Source organism: Boleophthalmus pectinirostris, unplaced genomic scaffold, assembly GCF_026225935.1.
Source record: "Boleophthalmus pectinirostris isolate CB_2022bp ecotype Guang Dong unplaced genomic scaffold, ASM2622593v1 HiC_scaffold_12, whole genome shotgun sequence".
Taxonomy (NCBI): domain Eukaryota; kingdom Metazoa; phylum Chordata; class Actinopteri; order Gobiiformes; family Gobiidae; genus Boleophthalmus; species Boleophthalmus pectinirostris.
The window spans coordinates 10,421,891-10,441,146 of record NW_026571018.1 but is presented as its reverse complement, the minus strand read 5'-3'; the positions used below and the strand labels follow the sequence as shown (position 1 = coordinate 10,441,146).

At 38.8% G+C, this 19,256-nt stretch overlaps 1 protein-coding gene across 1 annotated transcript in view; it reads right to left on the bottom strand.

The window, feature by feature from the left end:
* nsd1b (nuclear receptor binding SET domain protein 1b) overlaps positions 1 to 18,795 on the bottom strand; it is a 41,621-nt gene extending 22,826 nt beyond the window's left edge. The window contains 11 exon segments of the mRNA XM_055148357.1: positions 408 to 637; positions 1,241 to 1,283; positions 1,748 to 1,848; positions 2,358 to 2,580; positions 3,020 to 3,129; positions 3,729 to 4,324; positions 4,326 to 10,945; positions 12,569 to 12,735; positions 13,727 to 13,862; positions 16,192 to 16,961; positions 18,661 to 18,795. Of these exon segments, the coding sequence (XP_055004332.1) occupies positions 408 to 637; positions 1,241 to 1,283; positions 1,748 to 1,848; positions 2,358 to 2,580; positions 3,020 to 3,129; positions 3,729 to 4,324; positions 4,326 to 10,945; positions 12,569 to 12,735; positions 13,727 to 13,862; positions 16,192 to 16,944 (8,979 nt within the window). The 5' untranslated portion in view covers positions 16,945 to 16,961; positions 18,661 to 18,795.
* Positions 18,796 to 19,256: the final 461 nt, after the last annotated feature.

The following is a 19,256-nucleotide window of genomic DNA, read 5'->3' as shown; positions in this document are numbered from 1 at the left end:
CAGACTACATGACAAAATAACTGCATTTTTAAATCTTAATCCTTTCTGTTCTGACTGTAATGATTCGCACTAAGTTCTTGTCAAAACATTTAAAAAGGAAAAAAAAACTCTTATATAAATACTCATATATAAATATACCATGACTTCTTAAGTACAATTTAGTTTAAATTCAAGTAAATTGCAAAAATCTAAGCTATATTTGGTTTAAAGACTTGAAATGACTTGAAGCTCAAAACAGACGACTTGGACATGACTTGGAATTATGAGCCAGTGACTCGAGACTCGACTTTGACTTGCCTGTGTTTGACTTGGGACTTGACTCGTACTTGAGGTCAAAGAGACTTACTTGACACTTGCAAAACAATGACTTGGTCCCTCCTCTGTTAATTTAAACAGCAATGTCTCACCTCCTGCTCCTCCTGACTTTGTGGATCGAGGGGCAGAGAAAGTTCAAAATCTTCTGAATTTTCCTCTTCGGGTTTAGGTTCCTCTAAATCTGCGTCTAAACCAGGACTAGAGTCTTGGTCCTGGTCTGGTGTGGGACTGGTTTGAACTGCAGGGGGCTCTGCTGACTCCGATGTAGATAGGCAGGTAGTGGAGATGATGAGCTGCTTCAACTTCTTCAGAGATTGAGGATCTGCGGGGGGAAAAAGCTCTAATTAAGATTTCAGAAAATACCCTTCTAATTTTAAATGCCCTACATTACACAAAATTGACTCTTGTGAGATTTAAGTCATGTTATAATGTTGTTACCTCATCAAAAACAAACCTGGAGTTGTGTTTTGTTACATTCACACATGTTTGAGTAACCCTTTATTATTAGTCTGTCTACATGTCCAAAGCTCACAATGCTCAAGTTAACACATCCTTTTAGCTTTAGTTCAATAGAGATCAGCAATTCCAGGGTTGAAATGATCCAAATGATTCTTGTGAAGGCGTATGAAAGAGAAAAAAGAAAAGAACTCAGCCTAAATTTGCACAGTTTGTGTGTTAAACCTGTGTGAATGAAACAAAACAAACAAAACTCCAGGTCTGTTTGTGATGAGGAAACAACATTATAACATATAGCTCACAAAATAGTGTAAAATGAGCCCTTTAAATTCCAAAATTTAAATATGTAAGAAATAATAAGTGAAATTAATGCCCATAAATGGAGAAGTATGTACACTATTTTACTTTGACCATGACCCTAAACATTTGCTTCTTATATTCCAATCAAAACCTCTGGAAACTGACTTACCAGACTGTGGAGGTGGATTTAAGTAATTCCTGACTGCCTTAACCTGTAAAAATAAAGAAAATAAATATATATTATACGTAAAAGTGCGTTGTGTAACTTTTCTGGTGGAGGGTCTATCAAATACTTTTCTCGATTCGTCTGGGGTGTTTCACAGTATGGCAATAAACCTTTCTATGTTCATGCAGATCCAAGAAAATGAATGGAGATCAAATCAGACCAAGTCAAAGGCCAGATCTGTGGAGAGGTGATGCCGCTCACAGTCAAAATGTCTGTTTAAATAGGTATTTTTGAGCTATTAAAGCATCTGTAGTTGAATACACGTAAGGTAGAGCTGTTTAATGTCATACTGTGGAACATTCCAGGCAGAAACAAGAGAATATTGAAATAAAAAACTTTACAAACAAAACAAAAAGCAAGAACTGGGTCATTACATTTTTAAACATACGGCAGATTGCATAGGAAAGCTTCCCAGTTATATTAAGTTACGTATATTTTATTTAGCTGTACCTTTTTCTTGAGCGATGGAGCGGCCTCTGCTTCCAAACAATACTCCAGGATTTTCTGAGTGGGTTTCCTCTTTCGCTTTTTCTCCAAAACGGAACTGCCTTCTGTCGATAAAGATTGTAACATGAGAAAGGATTTGGATGTAGTGACAAAATATATGGGCTTCATTTTAACACAATTTGATCAGAAAAAACTGACTTGGTTGGAACTACAGTACATGATGATGTTAAACAAGTCTCTCTAAAATAAAATTACAGTTTAAAACTCCGAAAACAAAACCATAAGCGCTCGTATTGATCACATGCTCCTGAAAATCTGTTCTTTAAACCCGTTTTGTATTTTTTACAAACATTTTTGGTAGTTATTGCTAATATGTGCATTGTGTCATCATGGTAATTTCCAAAAATTCCCCCATAGGCATACAGGCAGAACACCCCCAGCATGAAGTATTAGTAAGACACAGAAACCTCTTTATATGTCAGAACGGAAAAAACACAGATCTGCGTGCAACTACAGGGTTTTCCAGTCGTATACTTTCAAAATCAGAACTTTCATTGTTTGCAGAGGACATTATCTTACAATCATGTACTGTATTAATGGTATTTTTCCCCACCTGAGTCCTTCACTGGTGTCTCCGTCAGTGCAGGCTCAGTCTCAGGGGGTGGGGTCAGCGTATCCACGGAGATCAGTGGTGCACTCTGGGAGCTGGAGTTCTCCGTGCAGGGGCTCTGTAGTTCAGATGGAGAGGTTCTGGAGGGTTCCTCGGGAGGCGGAGTTTGCATTTCAGGAAAGACATTTTGCGACAGAGGCTGCTCCGACGCTGATAATATTTGGTCCTTAAAAAAAAAATGAAACAAATAAAAATCAGCAAAAATATTTTATTTTGCAGAACATGCCCACGACCATCATACTTTGTCAGTCACAAAATATCACTATAGTTTTGTAATATCACTTTTGTTTTACCCATAGATTGTATAAAGAAGTGGATAAGGGAGTGTGACATCATTAAACTGTTCAGTCAAATGAAGCTCATTAAGTCTGGCAGTTATAGGAACGAATTTAGAGCCAAGTTCCATATTAGGAATAGGAATTGATTTACGGACCAAATAGTGAAATAAATGTAGAGGTTAACTCGAACATTTAAGACCAAAATGAGGACCCTGACAGCAGCAACTACAGAGACAGGAATGACACTTTTTTAATATAAAGTGAATTGGAGCCAGAGTTGATGAAGCCGGAAGCACGCCCATGCTCACTTTCTATTTGGGATTTTACCTTGTCCGTTGTCTGAAGTTTCTTGTTTTTCTTTCTGGATGAAAATATCTGGTCATACTCTTCAGTCCATTCAATCAGCCTTTTACTGGGCTTTCTAATCCGTTTATGTCCTGAAAAATAAAAGATACAATGAAAGATCCATGTACCAAAGCTCAAGCTTTTTTAATTCAACAATATGTATTTTAAATGCCCTATATTGACAAAATTACAAAGTTGACTTTTGTGAACTTTAAGCCATGTTACTTCATCATAAACAGACCTAGACTTATGTTTTGTTTCATTCAAAATGCTCTTTTCTACCTTGTTATGTCATGAAGCGGTAGTTTTAAAGTTAAAAGCAGTGTTTACCCTGGCAATTCTAGGGTTTAAATCATCATAAATGCTCTTAATGTACTTTTTAATATTGTTTATTATATTATTTATAATTGATCCTATCTCTTTTGATCACTGGATCTCAAGGAATAAATTTCGTTCAGTCATAAACAAAAAAAGAACCTTGATGCAAATTATTTTAATGAAGGTGTATGGAGTTTAAAAACATAGTTGACCATCACAAAGTAGAACAGAGTAGTTTCTGAACTCAGCCTAAATATGCACGGTTTGTGTGTTAAACATTTGTGAATGAAACAAAACACAACTCCAGGTCTGTTTGTGATGAAGAATAAATATAAATATAAATATAATAAGCTCTGCTCTGATTGGCTCTTACCTTCTTGACTCTTGTCTCCTGTGATTTTGATGATCAGACTCGTCCTTTTCTCTCCCACCACTCCATTCGCTTTCGGGCCTGTCTCTTCCACCTCTTTCTGTACACACTCCCAGGTTTTATGCCTTTCCGATGTATGCACCACCACCCCCCTGTCCACTTCATCCTCTGCCCCAACAGGAGACTCTATCCCAGGTACGCCAGGCCCACATCTGCCCCCTTTACTCTTCTTCTTAACCCACATTGAACTGGTCTTCTTTAAGTACAGCTTCTTTGGAGATTGGCTTTCCTTGCTGTCAAAGTTTCTAGTTTCTTGATTCATAATTTCAGCTTCTGGCATAATCATCGGTTCTTTTTTAATATGTGCGCTGGGAGGGCCTATTTCAAGTTCCAAAGGTGCCCCATCTTTCTCTCGAGTATCATGCAGGTCCTTTATCATCATGAGAAAAGTGCTGAACTTATAATTGGCGTCTGCTTTGAATGTTACTGGCTTCCCATCGCTATTTTCGCTCACGGACTGAAAGGACAGCTCATCCACATTTTTCAATGCGGTCATAAACGAAAACGGAGCTGTCGTCTGCGCCTCTTGTTCATCCTTTTTTCGTCGAAACCTTTGACGTCAGAGGTATGAAGTCCACCGGAGGAGTCGAGGAAATCAAAACTCCCTCTTCTTCACTCTTAACCTCAACGTCCAAATCGTTCACATCCGAAGACGCTGACGAGATCGGAGACATGCTCGGGCTGGAAAACCTATTGTTGCAGTAATTTTCAACGGACTCCAAGTCGCTGCAGAAGTCCAAGTTCGTTTCCGGTTTCCATGACGAGCTTTGCGCATCTTTGGCAGTTTTTTTCTGTGAATTTGAGTGTTTCTTAGATTTCTCCGCCTCTTTCTTTTGCTCGGTATCTTCCATCGCTTCGAAAGCTCGTGTCATGAGTCTACTGCTTGCTGGGAGATGCGCAGGCTGCTCAGGTAAAGTTTTATTTACGTTTTTAGCGTCCAATTTCTTAACAAAACTTTGGCTTTTATCTACCAATGTACATTCAGGACTTGAAGAATCCACGGTAAAATGCTTCTCAAAATTTTCAAAACTCTCAAGATCCGAAGTCCTTGGCACATCATTTTCAAATCTGTCTTGATCTACTCTATTACGGCATTTTTCATTTTCACATGAATTTTCAATACCTTTAGGACCCTTGCATTTAGACAACTCTTTTGCATTTATAACAGTTTTCCGTTCAGAGTCCACAGGTACCGTCTGACTAGCGTTTCCTATCGAACTTTTACATTTATTCTTTTGATTTGAAGATTTACTCTGATCTTTCTCGACATTTTCATTATCTGCTACTTCACTTTTCTCAGTTGGTTGTGTTTCTCTGTCCACAGACATTTTAGCATCCAGCACTGTCTCTTCATTATTATTTGCTGCATTTGTGATTCGTTTAACTTCTGTATTTTCAGAGGTAAAATCCTTATTAATCTTCCCCTTCATTGACTGTGACAGGTTAATAACGCACTTTTTCACCTTTAATTTCTTTAAAAGTGGCTCAATATTAGACTCTGGGATTGGGGTTGGAGCTGGGGGAGGTTCCGTGATTTTCTCTTGCAATTCGTCAAAAGTGATTACATCCTGTTGGTCGAGGTCCCTGGACTTCATAAAATCCTTTTCGGTCAAGTTTTTTCTAAGTGAAGATTTCTCAAAATACTCCTCGTTTAGAACCTGTGGACTTTTTTGGTGAGTCCTTTGTTGACGTACACTTTCAACAAAATCGTTTCTGAAATATGACATTGTACCATCCAGCGTTGGTTCGATATCTTTTGAATTTTGTTGTTTCACTAACTCCTCCAAACTTTTAATCGCAGGCACATTTCGGTCTTGATCTACCATTGTTTGTGATGCTATTTTCGCAGATCGTCCTTTAAATTTTTTTGCTGTTTCCTTGATAGATGGGGTTTCAGGTGTCTTTTGGTCGGTTCTATCAATAACAACATCCAGTTTGGGTGTTGATGTTGCTTCACCTGTTGTTTCTGCGGTTGAAACTGACTTAGGTTGATTTTCTGATGCCAAAATTTTAGGGGCCATTTTCTGTTTGTTGACTTTCAAACAGTCGGGTGGGACTTCTGCGGTTTCCTGATTTTCTTTAGTTGTGTGTATCATTGCATCTTCATGTGTCCTTACATTTTTTGATACATATTTTTGCCATTCTTCTTCAAAACCTGTGCTTCTTTGTTTTGGTAATAATTCAGTTTTTGGATATTGGACAACTCTGTACTTATCAAATAAAGCTTGTTTGGAATCGACTAAAATTTCAGTAACTTCCAAGTTTGCGTTAGCTTTGAGAACCTTCACGCATTTATTATCTACAAAATGATTTTTTGTAATCCCTCGTTCAGTTACAGACACCTCTTTAGCTTGATTTGTATAAGCTTCAGCTGTTGTCTTACTTGGAGAACCAACTTTGAACTTTTTAACCAGAGGATTTTTAGACTCAGCACAAGATTTTACAGTAGTTATACCAGCATCTGCCTTGGAGTTTGTCTCAAATGTAGTCTCATGATTAGTTTGATTTGAGTCTAAAGTTGGAACGCCTACTTTTAACTTAACCTGTGAAGTTTCGACGTGAGTTTCTTCTAAATTTACTGAAGATACATCTTCCCGCCTCTTGGTTTTAACAGTCAAGTCATCCAGGGCCTTCAGTCTTCCGTCATTTCCTAAAGGTGGGACAGAATGGGTGATTGGGGTTACAATTTTGGCAGGACGTCCAACTTTACGTTTCTGGATGTTTGGCGTTTTTATAGCTTCCAACGCAATTCGGGCCTCTTCTAGATTAATTGTAGTTGTCTTGTTGTCATGTGTTTTCATTTCATTGTTTGGTAAAGATTCCTGGTGGATCAAGTCTTCTATTTTTCTAGTTGGTGAAATGTGGTTTGCTGGAATGGGCACTGATTCCTTTACAATTTTGCATGGACGACCAACTTTTCTTTTCTGTACAAAGGTTCTGGCGCTTTCGGAGTCTGAAATTTTTACTTGGTCAACTTCTGGTAAATCTGTAATTTTTTTCATTTCAGGGTGGGTTATTTTTTCAACTTCGCATAAAGGTGGAACAGATTCATTTGCAAATGCATCAATTTTAGTAGAGCTGCCATCTTTAATTTTCTTGACCACTGAATGTTTAGAAAGAGATTCCAAGGTTTCTAAATTAACATTGGTTTTATTTTCCGATGTTTTGCCGAATGTTTGGTAATTCAACTGATCAACTCTTTCCAATGTTTTATGACTAGTCTGATTCAAACCTGATTTTGGAATAGTTTTTTCATGGCCAGACGCTTTTAGCGTTTTAACAGGAGAGAGTTTGGAGTCTGGGAAACATTTAAAATCCTTTACATTGTCTTTTGTCATTTCTATACTCTTTGTTGACATATCTTGGTCCTTATTAAACTTTTTACTACTTTCAAATGAGGCAACACAAGCTGGATTTAGCGGTACAACATTTGGCTTCTGGGAATGTTTTGAATCTGAAATTTCTGCATCTCTTAAGTTTATTTTTGCAACTATTGGATCTGACATCTTTGAGCTTCTTGTCAATTCTTGTCTAGCTTTTTCTTCCTCAAAACTTTCCTTGCAGACATGCGAGTCCACGGTCATTTTAGGTAGGCCCCCAACCTTCAGTTTTTTTACTATCGGCATTGTACATTCAGAGGTAACTTCCAATTCTTCATGGTTAACTTTACTAACATCTGTGTTTTGTGTCTTGGTAGGTTTTTTCCGGTTTTCATGGCTGCTCAATTGAATTACGCTTTGTACGTCACCTTTTTGATTTAACAAGGTAGTTTTTGGAGGGTTTTTAACAAGAGGCTGTTTGGAATGATCAAATTTCTTTTCTTTTTCAGAATTGTCAGAATCTAGCTTTGTTTGTTTACTTACAGATAACTGATTTGTACCATTGTTGTCGCCAGTTTCACTGACTTCCATCAAAACTTGCTCCTGTCTGTTATTTTGAACCTTGGCGTTTTTCATTTCAGCAGTCGCAGTAGTTGCTGACGTTTCCCTTGAATCTTCTAAACTCAACTTTGCAATGTTAAGTTCGAGCATATTTGCGCTGGTAGCCTCCACTGCACTGTCATACTGCGATGCTAATTCTTGGGAAAGGCGATGTAGTGACGTAAATCTACCGTAACGATCTTTTAGCTTTTTCGACTTTTTGAAATTGCGTTTCTCTTGAACTTTCGGAACACTTGGGTTGGTATTCGACTGGAAAAGAACTTTATTTACGTTGTAGCTCTCTAACTGGTCATCAATTCTCGTTTTAGGCTTTTCAGTGCTGGTTTTGACTTTTAACTCCATCAGTGATTGTTTCAACTTGAATTCAGATTCGTCAAAGTTAGAATTTGCATGTTTTGAGGTTTTACTCGCGTCACAACAATCGCTAACATTTGAATCATACGGTCTTTCTGTCGAGTCTTTGCAAACTGGAGTGGACATGGAAGTAATTTTAGCATGACGTCCCACTTTAGTCTCTCTGTCTTTAGCCATTTCTGATTCTTTTGTCGCGTTAGCATCAGCAGTTTCAATATTTTTTGAAGCGTGATTGCCAATTTCACTTTGGCCACTTTCAGTCAGACTTGGCAGCACTGACGCCTGGCTAGCTCGATTTGTAATTGAAGGAATTTTAGCATCTTTAGCCTTTTTACCTTTTATTTTAGACTCTTTTGTCAAATTAGAATCTACTTTGTCACCAACTGGATATAATTTATTCACACTCTCCAAAGCTGACACCTGGATGACTTGATTCTGCAATGATGCTAATTTCGTAGAGCGCCGTGAGTTTTCAAATTTTTTAGATAACTCAACACTGAGATCGGGTTCTCCATGATTTTTCCTCATTTCATTTGGGTCACTTGCCCAACCAGTTTCCTGTGTGTCTTTCTCCGATGGTGATTTTAAAGGCATTTTAGCGGAACGTCCTTTATGCTTCGATGCTTGGACATTTCTTGATTCCCTCACTAAATCTGCTTTCAGGTCAGTTAAAGTTTTCGTTTCTCTGTGGTCGCTATTGTTGAAATCAGTTTGACAAAGTTCCTCAACGCATTCCTCCTGAAGCGACGAAGATTTTGAAGGAATTTGAGCAAGGCGTCCATCTTTAGGAAGGTTTTTAACTACAGACTTGTCAAATTCTTGGTCGGTCTCATCTTGGTCGTCCATTACATTTAAATCGTTGTGCTCACTGTTCTCCACATCTTCTGATATTGAAATTTTGCTTTCCTTTGACTGCTTTTTCAAGGAAGTTTTAGATGACCGACTTGCTTTAAAATTTTTAGACTTCTTTGCTTGTTTTGCTAATTTAGCTTCTAGTGCAGTTTCACTTTTTGTCTCATCTGTCTTGTTTGCGTCTTTCTCTGGGCTATCAAAACTTTCAAACATTGTCGAATGCTTAACTGGACTTGACAATGTTTCGGGAGTGCTTTTAGCTGGGCGACCACCTTTTTGCTTTTTAGACTTTTCTGTTTTGACTTCCGAATCAGCCACTTTCACCGCGTTTGCCTCTGCTTCTTTCAAACTATTGAGCAATTCTTGACGACTTAACTTTTCAATGCATCTCAATGTAGATCCCAAATGAGTCAGTTTTGGCAACGGTTGTTTGGTTTTTGGAGGTCGGCCACGTTTTTTAATTTCTTTCGCGTCTAATTTGCTTGTATTTTCATCTGACTTCACTTCATCATTTTTAGAATTTCGCTTTTCCAAACATTGCTCCACAGTTTCTTTAACATCGTCAGCAGAAGTTCGCTTTGTCTCTTTCTGGCTAACCAACTCTTCTGAATTCTCTTGATTATTTTGCAGTAAAACCTTCATTTTCTTTTTTGATGAGCGTCCACATTTTTGTTTTTTGCCTTTATACTTTTTATATTTCCCCTTCTTGATTTTGCTCGCTTTTGTTTCCAATTCTCTGATTGACCCACGCAGATCTTTAATTGGTTTTGATTGATCGTCTTTGCCAACAGTTCCCACAGAATTTTGCCCTGAATTGACAGGAATCTTCTTGCGTATTAATTTAACAAAAGGAATTTTATTTTTTGACAGTAACGCTGCCTCTTTCATCAGTTTTATCAATGGATTTGAATTGTCTAAAATGATTCCAGGTATTAAATTTTCTTCTGGAAGTGGTGAGACAATATTTTGCTCAGATTGTTTTGTATTCTTATTTTGACTGCTTTTTGTTTTATTAACCAAGCTAGTCCTTGAGCTCGTTGCTACATCCTTAGTAACACACAAAGAGATATCAGGGTTGCTGTTGCTACTGGTGTTTACTTCTAAGCGTAGCTCTGTTTTAGGCTCCATTACGAGCTTTTCTTGACTTGCAGCTTTTTTTATTGGGTTTGTTATGTTATGAGCACTTGAAAATCTACTCTCACTCAAAAACTTGTCCATTTTAGTGTTGCTTGAAGATGTATTATCAACAAAGCTTTCAAGTCTGTCTGCCACGTGTTTCTTAGCACCAAAAGTCTCCTCGGGTTTCTCTTTTAGCTGCACTGGTGGTTCAAGAGTGACATTTTCATTTGGTTTAGTTTTGTCTACCTGTTCACCAAAACCAAAAGATAAATTTGAGGAAAAAGTACAATCTCTGACAATCTTTTTTGAGGCCACAAAAGAGGAGTTTTTCTTTTTCGAGACTTTGCTAAAAAGTGTTCGATCTGGTAATGTTTTTGGACGCCGATCTTTGCTAGATTTGCTGAACCAAAGCCCGGTGTGGACTTCGGTTTGATGCATTTTCACTTCTTTGTCTTGCGTGGACATATGAGGGTCTGTGGAAATTGAAGTTTTAGATTTTGCGTGGCGTTCAAGTGCTTTCGGACAGAGGATCTTAGGGACAGAGTCTAGATCACAATACGGACATTCTCCACTGTCATGTTCCAAAGAGTTAGGCGTTGTTGTTATTTTCAATTTACTTTTTAACTTTTTCTTTCCTGCAATCTTGGTTAAAGTGCTTGTTTTGTTAGTGAATTCACTCAGAGGTGTTATAGATCCCATGTTCAGGTGCGATGTGTCTGTATGAAAAAGGTCCGAAGAGGCAGGAAGTGCTTCGAGTTCTGGAGACTGAGACCTGTGCGGAGGGAGGTCATCGAGGGCGGAGAGGAAGGAGGAAGCCATGTTGGATCTCTGCTCCAGGAGAGCTTCGGCCTCGGCAACAGAAGAGCTCCAAGAGTCCAGGAAGCGCTTGGCAATCTGAAATGGACACGCAAGTTAAATCGAGAGGTCGTAATGTCCCTTTATTCCTTTATTGTTACTTGTTTTTATGAATATGCCATTGCTCTGTCTGGAATGTTCCACAGTATAACAGCGTTGCCTTACATTTATTCAATTACTGGTGGTTTTACAGCTCAAAAATACCTAGAAAAACAGGCATTCTGACTGTGACCTATAACTTGGTCTGGTTTGGTCTCCATGAAGGTAGAAAGGTTTAATGCCAACAACAACATCATCATGGAGAAAAGCACTAGAAAAGTTACACAGTGCACTTTTAAGTCATATTATAATGTTGTTTCCTCATCAGAAACAGACCTGGAGTTGTGTTTTGTTTCATTCACACAAGTTTGAGTAACTCTTAATTATTAGTCTGTCCACATCTCCAAAGCTCAAAATGCTTTGTTCCACTTCGTGATGTCATGAAGTGGTGGTTTTCAAGTTAACAGCTCCTTTTACCTTTAGTCTAAATAAATTATCATCTAAATCAGCAACCTTCCCCAATCTTTTTTGCACCACGGACCAATTTAATGTCAGACAATATTTTCACAGCTCGGCCTTTAAGGTGTGGAGGGTAAATACGACAAAATAAAACAATATGACCAACACAAAAACTGTGGTATTTTGAAAATATAATAATAAACGTTTCCAGAGACATCTGTCTTTTACTAATTTCACAGCTTGTGGGTTTAATATTAGTGTTAATGTATCACGTGCCCGAGACACGCATCATTACATGACTTAAGAGTGAGTCATAGACGGATATAATGGAGAGTATTTGGTCATTTTTCAAAATAAAACTTTGTTCAGACTCGGATAATAAATAATATAATTGAATAATGGAAATAATGTAAGTTATTTATTCTTTCTGTACGGCCCGGGAGAGTCCTGCACGGATCCATTTTTGGACTGAACCGGGACTAAACCAGGACAGATTCCAGGACTGTACCAGGACTAAACCAGGACTGAATTAGGACTAAAACAGGACTAAACAAGGACTAACCCAGGACTAACCCAGGACTAAACAAGGACTAAACAAAGACTAACCCAGGACTAACCCAGGACTAATTCCAGAACTGTACCAGGACTAAACCAGGACTGAACCAGAACTGAACCAGGACTCATTGTCAGGACAGGTCTGGAGGTGGCCCGCGTAGTCTGTTGAGTGACCACAGGCGAAAGGACAGGAGCAGAGCTACGCGCCGCATGGAGATAAGTGTGGACACCGAGCTCTGCAGACCCTCTCTCTCTCTAGATTAGTCCTGGTTTAGTCCTGGTTTAGTACTGACCCGTCTGTGTCTAATTACTACCTGCCCGTAAGATTCCAGAACGTTAAAACCGTTTCAGCAATGATTTGTCAGGTACACATGGGTATGTGTGAATGAAACAAAACATAACTCCAGGTGTGTTTGTGATGAGGAAACAACATTATAACAAACAGTAGATCAGAGAATAGCGTAACATGGGCTTTTTAAAACCGCCTTAACGCAGACCTATTGTGCTCGAGCCCACATTCACCCTGATTTGCATAGCGTATATTTTTAAGGATAATTAAGCTACTGATAAAACAGAAACAGCCATAGTGTCCTGTGTAATGGTCCTTACAGTGTTCTTCTTGTTCTTGTCTTTATGCTTCCCTTTGCTCCGCTGCAGCTGCTCGAACTGAAACCCTCCATGAAAAATGTGGATGAATTTATCCTCAAGCCACGACTCCTCTGGGTTCTCCCCGAACGTACGAATATAGTACAGGCGGCAGGGACGGTCACTGGGCTCTGGAACAAACATACACAATATAGTGAAAATACAAGAAATACTACAAATACTCGAAATACCCAAGACTAAGTGAACATCTGAACAAGAGACAAGCATTACCAGGCATAAATAAATAAACACAGTCAAAAGTTTGGGCCCACCCTCTCATTCATTCGTTTTTTTTTTTTGTTCTGTTTTGTTTTTTTATTTTCAGTACTTTCTACATTTTATATACAAATTGAAGAAATGAAACATGTAAAGTAAGATGTATGGAATTATGTAATGAAGAAAATTTTTTTTAATAGGTCTACATATTATTTTTGACAATGCAAAAGGTGGATACTTTGAGGATTTGAATATACTTTATATTAAAAAATATGTGGATATTAGGGGTGTAACGATATCCAAGTCTCACGATGCAATATTGTCACGGTATGAACCTCACAGTATGATATTTACTGCAATATCGTGGGAAAGCTCACAATATGGTGGGGAGGCTCACGATTAGGGATGTAACAATATCCAAATCTCTCTGTACGATATTTATTGCAATATTTTTTTGGAGGTTAACAAAATTGAATATGCTACTATTTCCTCTTAAAAAGCTTTAACAAGACTTAATCCAAAGAACTAAGACTTAAAAGTGTTTAGAACTGTTATTTCTTCTTGTAGTCTACACAAGATATGTAGTTCTCTCTGTCTTTTTTAGCTATTGCTGTAACATAACTCTTAATTTAAGCAAACAGACTTGTAATTCGATATATTGTGATGGTCCACGATATTATTGTGAGAACTTTACTTTGACGATACGATATCACGATATTTCAGTTATTGTTATATCCCTAGTAGATATTTACCTTTTATCTTTGCTACATAATCCCATATCATTTACTTCATATATTTAATTTCTTCTGTGTGTATATAAAATGTAGAAAGTTGTAAAAATAAAGAAAAAACATGAATGAGATGGTGCGTCCAAGCTTTTGATTTTGATTGTTATTTGAGACTCACCTTTCTCCTTGTGGTAACAGCCTTGACTGGGATCTGCAGTGACCTCACATGGCCACCAGGGGCGTCTGCTCAGCTTCGCCCAGACCACCTCTCCTTCAAAGTACTTTACCGGGGCCAGTGACTTACTCTGAGTGCTCTGAGGATGAAAAGACAGTTTTTATTTAAGTGATTCACCAGATTTACTGCAGTTTACTCTGACTATTCTGGACAGTACACAGGCCAAAGCTGCCACACTTTCATTTTTTACTTATGTATTCTAATATTCTGTTTTTATCTATATGGTCAAGCACTGTCTGTTTTTAAATGTGCTGTATAAATAAACCTTGACTTTGACCTTGACACTTTCAGACAGCAGTAATGTAGACAGCCTCTAGTGGTGATATGTGAGAATACAACAGGGCTGGGTCAGTAGCTTTAAAAGCACAAGCACCAACAGACTACTTTTGCAATACTATTTTAAAGGGCTTTTATTTTATTTTAATGTAATAAAGTAACATTTGCGTTGTCCCAGTGCAGCTGTATCGTAAAAATATTTCTTATGACCAGACCTGGGCATTTTTCAGCTCCTTTGATTGACTGAATGGCCCGTTTAGGCTCATGCATGGACTAGAGCTGCATTGCTTTTATTTCAGAGGTGTTTGTAATTACATTTTTGTAAGGCAGCCTCACTTTTTCATTGTTCAGTCATAACATAAACTCTTTCCAGTCTCACCAGCTTGTCAAAACAATGCTATTTACTGCTTTTATAAAGAAATACAATTAATATTATGCAAATGTGAGTTAAGCGTTTTGGTCCGGCCCGCCTCAGTATTTTCTGTTACTCACGTGGCTCCATGGAAAAAATGATTGCCCACCCCTGGTTTAAAATGAGACCGCGGGGTGCTGTCTACATTTAATCAGAGCAGTTTTATGCTCTGCGTTGTTAGCATGCTAGTTGTTTTTAGCATTACCATGACGGCAAACACTGCTCTCAATGCTCTTACAGTTGTGAAAAGATCTGAATGCCTTTAAAGGTCTTACATTACACAAAATTTAAGCTATGCTAAAATGTTCTTACCTCCTCAAAAAGTGGAGTTGTGTTTTGTTTCATTCACACATGTCTAAGTAGCCCTTTATTATTAGTTTGTCTATTGTACATCTTTAAAGCTCAAAATGCTGTGTTCCACCTTGTGATGTCATGAAGCGATACCTTTCAAGTTAACAGCTAAGTTTTACCTTTTGTCCGGTAGAGAGAGGAAATTCTGGGGCTGAAATAATCTAAATGTTTCAAGTGAAGGTGACATCAAAAGGTGGAACAGAGTGTTTTCAGTTTGAGAGAAAAACTCAGGTGTGAATGAAACAAAACACAACTCAAGCCTGTTTCTGATGAAGAAACAAGATTATAATTTATATCAGAAGATAGTGTAATACGGGCCCTTTAAGCGATAAAAACACAAGAATATTAATATAGAACATTCCAGGCAAAGGAGGGCACAGCTTAAAGCATTGTTTCCCAAAGACTGGGTTGTGACCCTCAGGTGGGTCGCAAGAGATTTTTTTTTGTTTCACCATGTCACGGTCTGCATGTAGGTCTACAATGTACAGTTCTGACACATGTTGAAATGTTAAGACATGTTTTGTATAATTTCTAATCTTTTTGTAATTATTTTATTGACTATTTTGTTTCATTTTTGCTGGTTCAATTGAATGCTGAAAAGAAAAATAAATGGGCTACATTTAATGTCCAAATAGGCAACTTATGGATCCTTTTATTGCTGGCTCAATTACAGTTTTTTAATGTTTAAAACTTGAGTAAAACTAATTGTTCAGAGAGACACGATCACTCAATAAAATATCCTCATTAATGTTCAATAATGATCAAATCCACCTTTATTTTGTGATTTACGAATAATGTTTATTGACTTGGGTCGCGAAGGTTTGTGACTTTTAAAATATGGGTCCCTAGAAAAAAAGTTTGGGAAACACTGTCTTGGAGAACACCATGTTCTGATAAAATACGATACACTTTGCTAAAATAGTTACACTACCCCTGCTGGTCACAGTCTGTATTTTTTGGAGCATTTTTTTTTATTTCCCTTGATTGGAAACATGATCACTTCCACCTGGATTGTGTCTATTTCATAAACACAAAATGTCCATGATACAAGTTATGTTTAATAAATACACCATGTCTTTAAAGGTCCCGTATCAAACTACAACCTGATCTATGTTATTATGTTGTTTCCTCATCACAAACAGACCTGGAGTTGTGTTTTGTTTCATTCACACATGTTTAACCCACAAACCCTGCATATTTAGGCTGAGTTTCAAAAGCTGCTCAGTGTCTGTGCCAAGTAGCCACAAAAGCAGCCAACCGCTCTGTTGTTGTTATTTGGATGATGAGGTAACAACATCATGACAGATCAGAAAATAGCGTAATATGAGCTCTCTTTTTATTTCACTGTGAGAGTCAAGCCCAAACTCACCAGTGCGTTTCTGAGGGGACTGTCTGCGAACAGGAACAGCTCCGTGTCACTTTCCCACTCGTCGTCCGATCCGTCCCAGTATCTCCGACGCTGACCCGAGGACTGCGAACGCGTCACCACCTTGGCCGACCTCTCAGCCCCGCCCCCTTCCATGTTACACTCTCTATTTACATCACTTACGTCCGGAGCAGGGGTCAAAGTTTCTCTATTGTCCCCCAAGTCTCTCTCTCCCTCGATGTTTGGCGGTTTATTGCTACTGTCCTCATCATCGTCCTCAAATAGCGAAGACTCAAAATGTAGGAATCCGTTAGCAAAGGGGCTATTGCTATCGAGAGAAAACGCCGGGCTGGGAGGACCTGAAAAGCAGCCGTCTTTGTTTTGACTGGTCCCGATTGGCGTATCGTTTTGCTTATATCCAGAAGAAGAGCACCCAAAATCATCCTTATCGTGGATTTTAGACGATTTCCTGCTGTGACAATCAATCCAATTGCATTTACTGTCCGCTTTAGTTTCCTTATTTCTGGACCACTCCCAGGTTTGGTCCGGTTCTTGCGTTGGTTGGGGCGTCTCTGGCTGGTTGACCCTGGTGGTTAGGTGCTGCAGTCTCCGGAGGGGGCTGTAGGAGGAGGTGGCCGGGGAGGGGGAAGGCGAAGGCGAGCGGTCCCTCTTGGAGAAGCCATAGACCCGTGTGTGTTTGAGGGAGGAGGTGGCGGACATGACGGAGAGGTCACGGCGAGGGCACGACCCACTCATTCTGGCGTCGGTTCATCCTGAAACGGAGAAAGACAGAAATATTAAATGTAACGTAAAACAAAAATACTCCACCTGTGGCCACTTGTGGTACTGCAACCAAAACAACAACACTAAAGGTCCAATATTACGCAAAATTGACTTTTATAATGTTGTTTCCTCATCAAAAACATACCTGAAGTCGTGTTTTGTTTCATTCACACACATTTGAGTAATCTTTTAATATCAGTCTACATCTCCAAAGCTCAAAATGCTCTGTTCCACCTTGTGATGTCATGAAGTGGTAGTTTTCAAGTTAACAGCTACAACTTTTACCTTTTGTTTAGTAGAAATTGGCAATTCCAGGTCTGAAATTAAAAATAAAATATCCAAATAAAATAATAAGGTAAATAATGGAGTTTGAAAACACAGTGGAGCACTTCTTGGATTAACACGACAGCACAAGGTGTAGCAGAGTGTTTTCAGTTCAGAGAGAAGAACTCAGCTTAAATATTTAGGGTTTTGGTGTGCTAAATATGTGCGAATGAAACAAAACACAACTCCGGGTATCTTAACACAAAGCTACCCTTACTGAAAAATGTAAATGAAGGACTTTGCCCACTTTTACATTTTTCAGTAAGGGTAAGTTTCTGTTAGGATTACAAGTTTAACCCTCGTAGAGCACCTGTACTGCTATTTTTAACTTCTTAATGACCCAGTGAAGCGCCCTATCTCTTTTGTTCATCTGACAACTCCAGGTATGTTTGTGATGAGGAAACATGATTACAATTTATATCAGAATATAGCGTCATACGAGCTCTTTAAGCGATAAAACACAAGAATATTAATACAGAACATCCCAGGTAAATGATAGCACACCTTAAAGAACACTACACTGCGCTAAAATACGATACACTTTGCAAAAATAGTTATACTCCCCCTGCTGGTCACAGTTTGTACTTTTTGGAGCATTTTATAAAAATTTCATTTCTGATAAGAAATGTTATCACATCTGGTGCGAGTGTTGTCTCTTTCATAAACACAATATGTCCATGATGTAAGATATGTTTAATAAATACACCATGTTCTTTAAAGGTGCGGTATTAAACTATAATTTGATCTATGTTATCATGTTGTTTCCTCATCACAAACACACCTGGAGTTGTGTTTTGTTTCATTCACACACGTTTTATCACACAAATCCTGCATATTTAGGTTTTCACAGACAAAAAACACCTTGTTCCACCTTGTGATGTCATGTGGTAAAACATTGTGTTTTTAAACAACATTTGGATCATTTTCATCCGTGTAATTTCCAGTCTCTACTAAACAAAAGGTAAAACGGCTACCACTTCATGACATCACGAGGTGCAACAGAGCGTTTTGAGCTTTGGAGATGTAGACAGACTGATAATAAAAGGTTACTCAAACATGTGTGAATGAAACAAAACTCAACTCCAGGTGTGTTTTTGAGGAGGAAACGACATTATAACATGACTTGAAGCTCACAAGAGTCAATTTCGCGTAATATTGGACCTTTAATATGTTGCTATTAGTGACGGGCTACATTCATCTGGTTAAAGACCCTGCTGTGTGTGCTCCAGTGGAAAATACATTATAACTGTGTCATGAAACAAACCCCAAGTCCTAAGGCTGCTCCAAAGTTAAGGAATCACCGCCACATTTATAGCTACGAACACGTTTAGCCTCCTGTAAGAACGTAAACAGCGTTCTGTCTACCTGGTCAAGGCTACCGTGGTGAACATCGTGCAAAGGGGAAAATGTGCGTGGAGCCAGGTAGCCAACGTCGAGATAAAAGATCGCATCGAGCGCAGTGAGTCCGAGTTCAACAACAGAAGTGCTTACATTCTGCCAAAGGAAATCTCATCACAATTCTTTACAATGCGAAAGTCAAAGCCGTGTGCCGGTGTGCAAAATGGACCAGCGCGTGCATGTGTAGAAGCGCGTGCACGTGTTGGAGCAGTTGGCTACATGTGTGTCTTCATATATAGGACATGCATAAAGGCTAACAGCACGGAACACGTCCAGGTTCAGGGCACGTTGTGACTGACAGCAGACCAGAGCCCTTGGGTATTTTCTCTGAATGCAAACGACGCAGAGCCGTGCATCAAACAAAGCCAAAATTACGCACCAAAACACCACATGGCGCGGGAAACGACGAGAGAAGCTTACCATTCCGGTGTGGGCCAGCGCTAGCACGAGCCCGGACGCTCTCATTTTGGCCTCGGACTGGGTCTAAATCCAGTTTTTTGAAAGCGGATGGAGACAGTCCAGTCGGCGCTACTGCTAGGCCTGATCCGGTGAACGCTCCCCCG